Genomic DNA, 10,723 nt, shown 5'->3' with positions numbered 1-10,723 from the left:
GATGCTGATGCTGTTACACAGCTGTCTTATGTAGGGATGTTGAATTTTTTTTTAAAGATCAATCTTACAAAGTCAAGTTGTGCATTTGCTATAGTGCAATATTAGTGTAATACACAGTGTAAATTATCCTGAAGTACCACAGGACAAAAAAAGATGAGTTCCCAGAGTAAAAATAAATCTCATCCCTCCTCCTCAGCACAGACACAGTGCACGCTCCTTTAGAGCTGCATATGATCCACCATCACAGTGTAAAATCTGTATCTGCTAGCAGGGCCTCTGTCAGTCTGTCTCGCATGATCTCCTTAGTTGAGTAAAAAGGCAGATACAGATTAGAGTAACATGTCTCTGACTCAGGGAAGTGCTGATCACAGGTGCCGCTCTGAAACTGCCTAGCAAAAACCTTCATCTTGACCTGGTCAATGCCAAGAATAGGAACTCTCCTGTAACCAGTCAGGAACCCTGAAGAACAGCAATGGAAAGAAAATATAATTTTACTTACTCTTATTTTTTGTCCACCAACATCACCATGAATTTGAATCTTCACATCTTTTCTCTATTTAATTAATATAATTATGTATTTATACACTTGCTTTTGACATAGTCATGTGAATCAATTAGAAACTGTAACCAGACCTGTATAAATGTTTGCAATAACAATTAATGATGAAATTAATGATAGTTAGACAGCTATCAATGACAGTATATTGTGAAAAAGTCTCACAATTCTATAGGAAGATAGCACTGCTCATCATTTTTGGTCATTTGGTTGGCTCACCTAAGCTAGCTAATACTAAAAATGTTATTTCATTATGCAAATAATTAGCATTTTTTTATTAAATTTGAAAACTTTTACATACATCTTATTATCATCACATCACAGGAAAATGTATTTTTGCATATTTGTCACATTTATGTGTAATAAGTAAATACAAAACACAATTGTTAATTTATAATTTCATTCATTAAGGGAAAAAAATATTCAAGCCTAGCTGGCCCTATGTGAAAAAGCAATTGCCCTCTAAATGTATTAACTGGTGGTAGCATCCTGGCAGCAACAACTGCAGTCAAGTGTTTGTGATAACTGGCAATGAATCTTTACATAGCTTTTGGAGGTATTTTGGCCCACTTTCCTTGGCATACGTTTTTGTACTTTGAACAAGCATGATAAAAACAGAATCAGGGCCCAGTGCAAAAACACATGGCTTTTTTAAAAGGCTTAACCAGGCTATGAAGAATCTTTCATTTGACTGAAAGATTGTTATTAAGGTATATTCGTCAGATCTGCAATAAGCCGGGTACTGACCTATTCAAATTATAGTAAGAGAGTCGCTACATTGTCATTATACTTAAAATCATTTGTCAGAATTTGAGGTCTTGTATCTCTTTTGCATTTAATGACTAACGCAACCATAAAGCAGCTTTACAGTATATTAATCAGAATAATGCTGCTCTCTAATTTATCTTGGCAAAGTGCAGAAAAATCTAATGTTTTATGAGATACAGTGAGATGTCAGTAACATATCATAATGGAGGCTTCAGCAAGTACTTACGAAGGAAATCTTTCCTCTGCTCTTCAGTTAGTTCATCAAATACCTCCCAAAACATCTGTATGGTGGGGTGGCGGTCATGATATTTCCAACCATAACTTGTGTTCTGAAAACAGTGAACATGACTGTTATAATGATAGAGTTTATAAAGTCAGGCATATATACGCTATGTTGTCAAAAGTATTCCCTAACCCATCCAAATCATTGAATTCAGGTGTTCCAATCACTTCCATGGACACAGGTGTATTAAATCAAGCACCTAGGCATGCAGACTACTTCTACAAATGTGTGAAAGGATGAGTCGCTCTCAGGACTGAATGAATTCCAGCATGGTAATGTGATAGGATGCACCAGTGCAACAAGTCCAGTCATGAAATTTCCTCGCTATTAAATATTCCATAGTCAGCTGTTAGTGATATTATAACAAAGTGGAAGTAATTGGAAATGACAGCTAGTCAGCTGATGCTAAGGCTCATAGTGCACTTAAGTCACCAATATCTGTAGTCTGCTATTGCTACAGATCTCCAAACTTCATTGGTTTCCATGGCTGAACAGCTGCATCCCAGCCTTACATTGCCAAACACTATGCAAAGCATCAGATTGAGTGATTTAAGCATCTCACCAATGGACTCTAAAGCAGTGGAGACGTGTTTACTGGAGCGATGAATCACACTTCTCTGACTTGCAATCCGATGGATGTGTCAGGGTTTGGTGGTTGCCAGAAGTACTTGTCTGACTGCACTGTGCCAAGGTCCATAAAGACATGGATGAGTGAGTTTGGTGTAGAAGAACTGGACTACCCTGCACAGAGTCCTGACCTCAACCTGATAGAACATCTTTGGAATGAATTAGAGCAGCGACTATGAGCCAGGCCTTCTCCTCCAACATCAGTGTCTGACACCACAAATGCACTTCTGGAAGAATAGTCAAAAAATTCCCATAAACACACCTAAACCTTGTGGAAAGCATTCCCAGAAGAGTGGAAGTAGTTATAGCTGCGAAGGGTGGGCTGACTATTATATTATACTATCATATAAAAGTCTGGATTAAGACTGAGATGTGACTCAAGTTCATATTTGTGTTAAAGCAGCTGACTGAATGCTTTTGGCAGTATGCAGTACACAGTTATTGTGCTACAGGACAGCTGTGAGACTACAGCCTGTGTCTGTTTGGCTGACTGTACCTGTTTAAACTTTTCCCAGTCATACACGTCCTGGCCGACCAGCACTCCCTGCAGCTCCTCTGGTCGAAACAGCCTCACCAAATCCTGCTCACACACCAGGAAGAAGCCTCGCTTGAACTCCTGGAACACACTCTCCACTGATTTGTTGAAGGCATGATTCACATAGGCCTCCACAAACTCCTCCCTGTTTAGTAGGGAAAATGTTAAATTAGCAAACATTTCACCGAGACAAAGGTGCTACAGATGAACCTCACAAGCACTTCATGTTTTATATGCTTACTTATTTTGACTTGTCAGTGGCTTTTCAGGAGTTTGAGGATCCAGGTCAACTTTTATCCCATCCCAGATTATCTGTAAATTAGTTATAAATCAGATGAGTTTAGCTGCGAAACCTGAGAATGAGACAGATTACTGATCATCTTCTATAGTAAAACACATACCCAAAAGTCCATGTAGAGATTATCCAGAACATCATCTTCATAGTTTAAGATGGTCTGCAGACTCCTTTAAATAAATTTAAAAAAAAGTTGTATTAAAAGAAGTGCAACCATGTACATTTTACAGCAGTCACAAGTTACTGTAACTTTTGACACAACACAACTTAAAATACATCCATCCATACATTTTCTTCTGCTTATCCGGGGCCAGGTTGTGGGACCAGCAGCAGCATGTGTTACTGAAATGAAATGGATACTCACCGTCCAACAGTCGGGCTGAACTCCATCATATCCTCCAGTGTCGGCTCTAAATTGAGTAACTTCTTGAACAGAACCAGTGGGAATGGTAAGTGTATGATACACTGGTTGTACAAGGCCAAGCCACACAGTAGTCCAAACAGGAAGAAGTTTCTCTTGCTCTCCTCTGTTGCCTGCATTAATAAAAGTTCACTTTGGTTCGATTACTGCTTATCGTTAAAATTTCAATCCTTTAACCAATTTTATACAGTAGGTGGGCTTAGTTTTAAAAACCTTACATTGGAGGGAAACCACGCCAGGGTTTTGGAGTCATTGAGCATGAACATCCCAGATTCTTCTGACACCATTTTACGAAACAGGTGGTGAAAAAGGTCTCGTTTGTAGACATCTTTGATGTTTGGGTCCTCATCAAAATGGACCTGAGAAATATAAATATTAGAGATGCTTCTGGTAAGAACAGTTGCAGAAGAATGGCTATGCATTAATCATCAGGTGAAAATCAATCAAATATTCACCACAAGCGGCTTCTTGAAGTCGCTGTGAGGAGCAGCTGCCAGCTCTGTGAAGGTGCTTTCGAAAAGTGATGCGCGCTGCAGCTGCAGTTTAAAAAATTTGGGTTTTGACTGGGGAATCCATCCGTAAGGAAAAACAAAAACCATCTGTGGAGGTGCCTGCTGTTCATTCTGCAAGACAAAACAAAGTATCATGATTTTAAAATAAATTCTCCATTTAAATTCCAATTGTGATGTATATAAGGCAGCTGGTGAACCAAGTGAGCTAGACTGGCTCTTGCTTCTGTTCTGAGGTTCTGAAACTGACGCCTGCCTGAACTGTGAGTGAAAAGAGTGCTGAGAGAATTAAAACAAATAAAACAACAAAACGTTGGAATCTTTTGCAGCACTGAGGGCAGCTGCTGATTTATGATTGTATTCTGTTAGTCTATTTTCTGTTGTGACTCCTTTGTTTTTTATAGATGGTTGTTTTGTCTGTTATATAAAACTGCTGAATAGTGTAGCTTTAAAGTGTGATCACTAATACACACTAATGCAGACTGGAAAATTACAAATTCTGCTATTGTTTTTCTATAACAGAGTGGTGAAGTTACCTGAGTGAATGCAGAATTCATGTCAAAAACCATTTTCTTTGATTTCAGATCCATCACAAATGGGTACTTGCAAAGAATCACAGTCAGATCATCTGCATTCTGGAAAAAAAAAAAGAAACAACCCACATAAACAGTTAGTGAGCTTAACAGTGTGTTAATATGAATAACTCATTTGGTGGGTTGACTGCCATCTTAGCAGGTTCAAAGTACTTGTTGTCAGCTGACCTCACCTTGAGTTTTGACTTTGTTTGCCAACGTTTGAGATCCTCCTTTAGAAACATTGGGGTAAACTCAAGGCAAAAAGTTGTTTCTGGGATTTTCTTCTTTATCTCATTGGTCTTAAAACAAGAAGAGGTAGTATTTGTTATACTGGCTGTGTGAAAATCCAACTTTTTTTTGTTGAAAAGCTGAGCAGTAATACATTTAATTAAATTTTGATAATTTCTGATACTGACATAGTACATATGCTGGAGGATTAGCAGTATGTTTCTGGCTTGAGAGTTGCAAGAAGCAGACTTAAAGATTGGGATCCACGAGAAGGCCATCTTCCACACCTGAACATATCTGATCATGTCGGAGGGTGACAGTGAGGACCACCATTCCCCTGAGGATGACAAAGTTACAGTCAGCTCTTCACTGGCTGATATCATGGATTAAGAAGTCTAGAGTGTTTGTTAGAATAAAATGCTATCATTTAATATATTGATGCATTTAAACAGGATAGATTAATCCAATAAATACACTTTTAATAGACGTGCTGAAGATTTTAAAGTTGTTAAAGTCTGCCTAAATATATGCCTGAACAACAGACTTTAAAATTGCTTTAAAAACAATTAAATTATATTAAATAATAATTGAGTTGTGACATAATTTTGACCTCTAAATCGCAAAGATTCAGCAAGGTTTTGAATTCCTCAGATTTGTTAAATTAGTTGTTAGTTTAGTGTTTTTTGCATAGGTGAGATTGTGTTATGAGAAATGCATTAATTGCTTTGAGAACTGTTGGAGTTGGATAGAATGATGTTGATGTGAGGACTGCACTAAAGGAAAAAAAAAAAAACCCTGTGAAGTCGGGACAGCCAGTAAGCAAAATAGTAGGTGTCACCGTACCTAAAATCTGGACGCTTTCATTGGGGAGTCTTTGCATGGTAGCAGCGACTGCATCAGCAAGCTTTTTGCTCTGTTGCCATCTGCATTTCTGTATGCATGCATGTAGAAGTTCACTAAGAAGCAGGAAGATCCTCAATCCTTCCACTCCCACGGGGTTCATATCAACAGATGGAAGCAGCTGCAGAACAGCAGTCTCAGCCTGCTGATGCAACTTATTATTAATTAAAGGTTTAATTAAAGTCCACTTCTTACTTTTTTAGTTAATTACTCATCAGGTTACAAACATGTGTTAGTCACATTCCAGTTCAATACCTCTGCAAAAACAACATCTTGCATCACCAGCTTCTCAAAACTGTGCCGTGCAAGTGACAAGTCCAAACCGGAGTACGTAGGTGAAGTTTGGAAATGTTTATCATTGCTAAGATGAAGAAAATGACAAATGTGTATATTTAAATGTTAAATTCAACAGATAGAAAGAAGTCACGATCATGCTCATAAATGGTGTTCTTACCTCCTGTCAAGAAAGCTTTGATTCATACAGGATGGAGATGTGAGCATCCTGTGAATTTCCCTGTGAAGGGTTCACGAGGTTAGTCAGTAACACTAAGACTACAGTGTACATGCTGTGCAGCAAACCAGTTACATACAACAACAATAACAGCTGCTTCTGTGTTAGACTTACTCTTTTAGATTTTTCCACAGCTTTGGATTATATGCAGAGACCCATTTGTCAATCATGTTATCGATAGAGTGTTCTGTCACGTTGTTCTTTGTGCCACTGCCTGACTCGTTATCAGCGCCCTGTGAAAGAAGCAGAGGTTCATGTGTGGTTTAGAGACATGACCTCACAAGTAGATATAACTGGTAAAGCCATGTTTACATCCTCCCACAGGTATCCCTACTGCACTGTATGCATTTGTGCTGGTACCTCATTAGGCGTGCATGTTGCAAATGAAGTGTTTCCTCCTGCATAGATGTTAGAAATGTCTAGAATAAAAACAGATGAGAAATTATCTACCTAAGAGTCAACTGTATTGCATGGGATGGTTTTTCAGTTCCAGAAAGAAAGATAAGCTATAGCGACTTGCTCTTACAGTGGGCTTAATTTGTGACATTTAGGCAATAAACCTTTTTGTTGTTAACTATGGTTAACTTGGTTATTTGGATCAAATTCAGTTTTATTTGCTTAATATATTTTTTCATCAGCACTTTAAAAACATACAGCAGAACACCTAAAACCTGCCGTGGGTCCGTGACATTTATTTTTAGATTATTTTAAGTTTTCCAGTATTTGATGCATGGCCAAACATTTTGTCTATGATTATATTCAAGCCCTTATAGTCAGAATTATTAATTATTTTTAACTAAAGGTATACCCAATTATCTATTGGGCTATTGGCTCATCTGTGTTACACCTGCACCAAGTGCAAAGCCCAACAGTGCAGCTCCTCACTGGTTTCAGAAGACTCAGTACCTCTGAGTAGCACTTTTTATTGCTTCATAGTGAATATATGTGTGTGTCATTGTCAGGTTTATAACCTCTATCTATACAGTTGGATGTGACACACCTTAATTATTACTATAATAATAAAATTATTTTATTGTTATTGTTATTTTTGTGTAATTGTAAATTGAATCGACTCTTCTGTTCAGATAAATGTATTTACCATGTGGCAGTTGCACAGGTAGTGGCACTGATGCCTGAGTCTCTTCTCCACGTCCCAGCTGCCCTTGTTCATTACACCCAAACGAGTACACCTTCTTGGATTCTGTCAGTACCAGTGTGTGATAGCTGATTGAGAAAAGAGTGCACGAAAAGGAAAGTCCACAATGTAAAACATGCTTTTTCAAAGGTTTTAAACATCTATGTTGTTGGTGGACCTCAGTATGATCACTCTGAAGATATAAGACAGAAGTTGAAGTTTCCTGTTCGCTCAGCAGGAAACGCTTTTCTTTTTCAATTATTTACGATATAATTATAATTAAATGTTACCTCCCACATGCAACTTTTGTGACCTTTGCCCCCCAGAGCTCTGCAACAAGCCGAGGACGCGGTTCATTTTGTAACGAGTTGTGGCCAAGCTGTCCATATTGACCAGAGCCAAATGTAAACACTGCACCGTCCTGAGAACCAGACAACAGTCCAGTATTAATTTTTGCCATGTACATATAGTTATCTCAGGAGTTTGTGGAAAAGTAATCAGAAGCCAAAGAATAAGAAACAAAAAGGCGCTTTCATAATTAATGCAAAATAAACAATTATAGTATGAAATTACTGGAATTTCTTCTTTTTAGAAAACAGACAAATAAAAGAAACCTCAATATAAATAACTGGAGTCAACTTTAAACAAACAAAAAAAAAAGACAGTTCGAGTGTATATCAAATATCATGCATTCATCTATTATTTCCTCCTGTAAAGCAACCTTCAAATTAAAGCGTGAAGTAATTTGAAAGATGTGCAAAGAAAGCAAGAAACAAAGATTATGGCAATAAACAAGGAAACAACGACAAAGACCACAACTGAAATACTGAGTTCAACACTTCACACAACAAAATACATTTTCTGACATCTATCACTGTTTTAATCACAGCTCATTTAAATCATAGTCAGCATTTAATTGTTTCGCTGCTTGTTCTGGTGGTATAATTTTATGTGAGCTTGTTAACTGTTGTTGACTCACCTTTGTCAGAGCGGCAGTGTGGTCCTTTCCACAGGAAATGGAAACAGTTTTCTTCATGTTTAGGTAATGAACGGGAGTCGGTGTATGTCTGTCTATGAGAAAAATAAAATACTGAGCATGGCATGCATGTTTTGATACCTGCACCTTGAGTACATATACATCAGATTCCTTCTCGGAACCACACTTCAGTGCGATATTTACAGATATTGAGAGTGAGAGATTTAAACTTTCATTGTAGTACCCTGTGTGTCACCCAGTCCAAGCTGTCCACAGTCATTTCTGCCCCAGCTAAACACTCCTCCAGAGACAGAGAGGGCGAAGCTCTGCTCTCCACCTGCAGCGACCTGGACCACTGGGATCGCTGACAAAGGTCTGACATGCTGGGGTGAATTCACGTATTGCTCGTTTGTGCCCAGACCCAGCTGCCCCCTGGAGTCCTGGCCCCACGTATACAACTGACCATCTGTGAGGAAAATCAACATAATACTTTTCTATCATATTAAACCCCTAAATCCACTAAACCTGTGAAAAGGATTCATTTTCATTCAGGTTCACAAGCCAGTTATTGCTTACTACATACTTCACGCTACCTTTTGTCAGAACGACTGTATGCTGGCTCCCACAAGTCACCTGAGACACCTGTTTGTTGCGCAGTGCTTCTGGTGTGCTGACAGAACACATACAAGAAGTGATCAAACTCTTCTGTGATTACAACGGCAGCTTATTGTGAATTTAACTGGAAATTGATGGACGATCCCTTAAAAACTGAAGCTGCTAATCTTTGACCTCACCTGGGACTGAAAGGAGGGTGAGCTTGATCCACACAAAAAACAATGCCACTTTCAGACAGAATCCTCACCACATCTTCACCACAACTCACAGCCTCAATCTTCTCTTCGCATTTCACAATCTCTGCAGATTTACAAGCCACACACAGAGCAGGTTATAGTGGATCAACAGAGGCAGAGAAGTGAAATTGAGACAGAGACATAAGGCTGATACTCACTCTGTTTCCCTCTCACTCTTCCCTCATCTTGGCTCTCAACTGTGTGAATGATGTAAGCATCCCCATTTCTTTTAATGAAGGCAAGCAGTCTGTGACCTGCTGAAAGATCTGTGACTTGAAAACTGAGGTTTAAAGAGCGTAATCCATCAGCAGTTGAAATATTTGAGGGTCTTTTCAAGCGAAAGCCCTGCTGCCAGTCCTCTCCCCATGAAAACATGATGCTAAAATGACTCTGCAGTACAAGCAGCTAGCTTTTTATGACTCGGGTGGTAGTATGAAACGAAACCTGACTAGTTTATTGAGCAAAGTCAGCTGTGAGAAAAGGAAAACAAAACTTACAAACAATAAAAACACCACACCTAGTGAGTCACTGGCACGTGGTTTATTACCTTAGCTGGAAAACCAAAAACGAAACTGGAGTTGACGTGTGCAGATTTTGCATGACAGCAACATATTTACCTATACTGAGGAAGTCACTCGCATGAGTCACGAAGCGTTTGTCCCACTGAAAATGCTGCGCCCACATGAACATATTAACCTGTGTTTTTTTCTGAGTCCATTAGAGTTCAGCTGTTATTTAACAGACGTGAACTCTATTATTGTAATAGAATATTGCAATAATATTGATTAGATTAGATTAGATTAGACTGAGCATAAAATAGTCAGCATTGACAATATTTACCATCTTACTAGGAGCAGCTGTGACTCAGGAGGTAGAGGCCACTGTCTAATATTTTTCCACCATGGTTAAGAATTGCAAAGTACAGTAAATGAAAGAAAGTGTTTTCCACCAGCAACACAGCTCTTTATATTACTTTATATTACTCTGCATTTGGTGTTTTCTGAAGGAGGTGTGGCTTTTACCCTAAATAACAAGAAAATGCGTGAAGTTGTGAACTGTTAAGTATGCCAGGTGCGCAAGATATCATTTGTGCTTTTCCTTATTTTCTGTCATACATACCATCACAATGATGGATGCTCATATTGAACATGACCTAAGATTCAGACAATGGTGTCATTATATGTACAAGTAATCGCTGTGAGCCAAAAGCTTGTAAGTACTTTGTTCCAGACTGTTTCTTTAAACTCTTGGCTCTGTATGATGTCAGTGAGACCAGGTATTCCAAATATTATCATCTTGGGCACACAGCTGTGGCTGAGGATGAAGACTCCACCCACCTATTGTTCAAATCTTTTGTTTGTGGAAGCAGCCAAACAGAGCGATCCTGGCTTAAAGGGAAGGGGTTGGATTATTTTGAAGCAAGAATAACAACATTGAGAAGGAAATGAGCAAAGTGGGTCACTTTTCAGGTAACTCCAAGTAAAACTTTAATAGTAAATCCACATCTGGAAAACAGAACAGCGTAGTTTATGTTGAAAACTAACATTCTTTTT

General features: G+C 38.6%; 1 protein-coding gene across 1 annotated transcript; it reads right to left on the bottom strand.

The window, feature by feature from the left end:
- Positions 1-241: 241 nt before the first annotated feature.
- LOC134630547 (E3 ISG15--protein ligase HERC5-like) lies at positions 242-9,545 on the bottom strand. Its single transcript, XM_065471431.1, has 23 exons — positions 9,329-9,545; positions 9,114-9,234; positions 8,913-8,989; positions 8,564-8,785; positions 8,323-8,414; positions 7,634-7,764; positions 7,308-7,432; positions 6,548-6,654; positions 6,323-6,408; positions 6,152-6,211; positions 5,953-6,058; positions 5,641-5,839; positions 4,986-5,134; positions 4,761-4,868; positions 4,531-4,629; positions 3,941-4,096; positions 3,704-3,844; positions 3,429-3,598; positions 3,171-3,234; positions 3,011-3,081; positions 2,731-2,914; positions 1,551-1,653; positions 242-459 (listed from the first exon to the last, which is right to left on the bottom strand). The coding sequence occupies exons 1-23, from the start codon at positions 9,543-9,545 to the stop codon at positions 242-244; spliced, it is 3,006 nt and encodes a 1,001-aa protein (XP_065327503.1).
- Positions 9,546-10,723: the final 1,178 nt, after the last annotated feature.

This window comes from Pelmatolapia mariae, linkage group LG7, assembly GCF_036321145.2.
Source record: "Pelmatolapia mariae isolate MD_Pm_ZW linkage group LG7, Pm_UMD_F_2, whole genome shotgun sequence".
Lineage (NCBI taxonomy): Eukaryota > Metazoa > Chordata > Actinopteri > Cichliformes > Cichlidae > Pelmatolapia > Pelmatolapia mariae.
The sequence above is the reverse complement of the archived record's forward strand: the minus strand, read 5'-3'. Positions and strand labels throughout refer to the sequence as shown.

What these genes read in the sequence shown, in the direction of transcription:
- LOC134630547 (XM_065471431.1), bottom strand. Translation starts at nt 9,545, where the DNA reads ATGTTTTCATGGGGAGAGGACTGGCAGCAGGGCTTTCGCTTGAAAAGA. An exon ending in AAGAGTGAGAGGGAAACAGA is followed by an intron (nt 9,235 to 9,328) that starts GTGAGTATCAGC and finishes GTAAATCTGCAG; the next exon opens with AGATTGTGAAATGCGAAGAG. An exon ending in TCCTCCAGCATATGTACTAT is followed by an intron (nt 4,869 to 4,985) that starts GTCAGTATCAGA and finishes TCTTGTTTTAAG; the next exon opens with ACCAATGAGATAAAGAAGAA.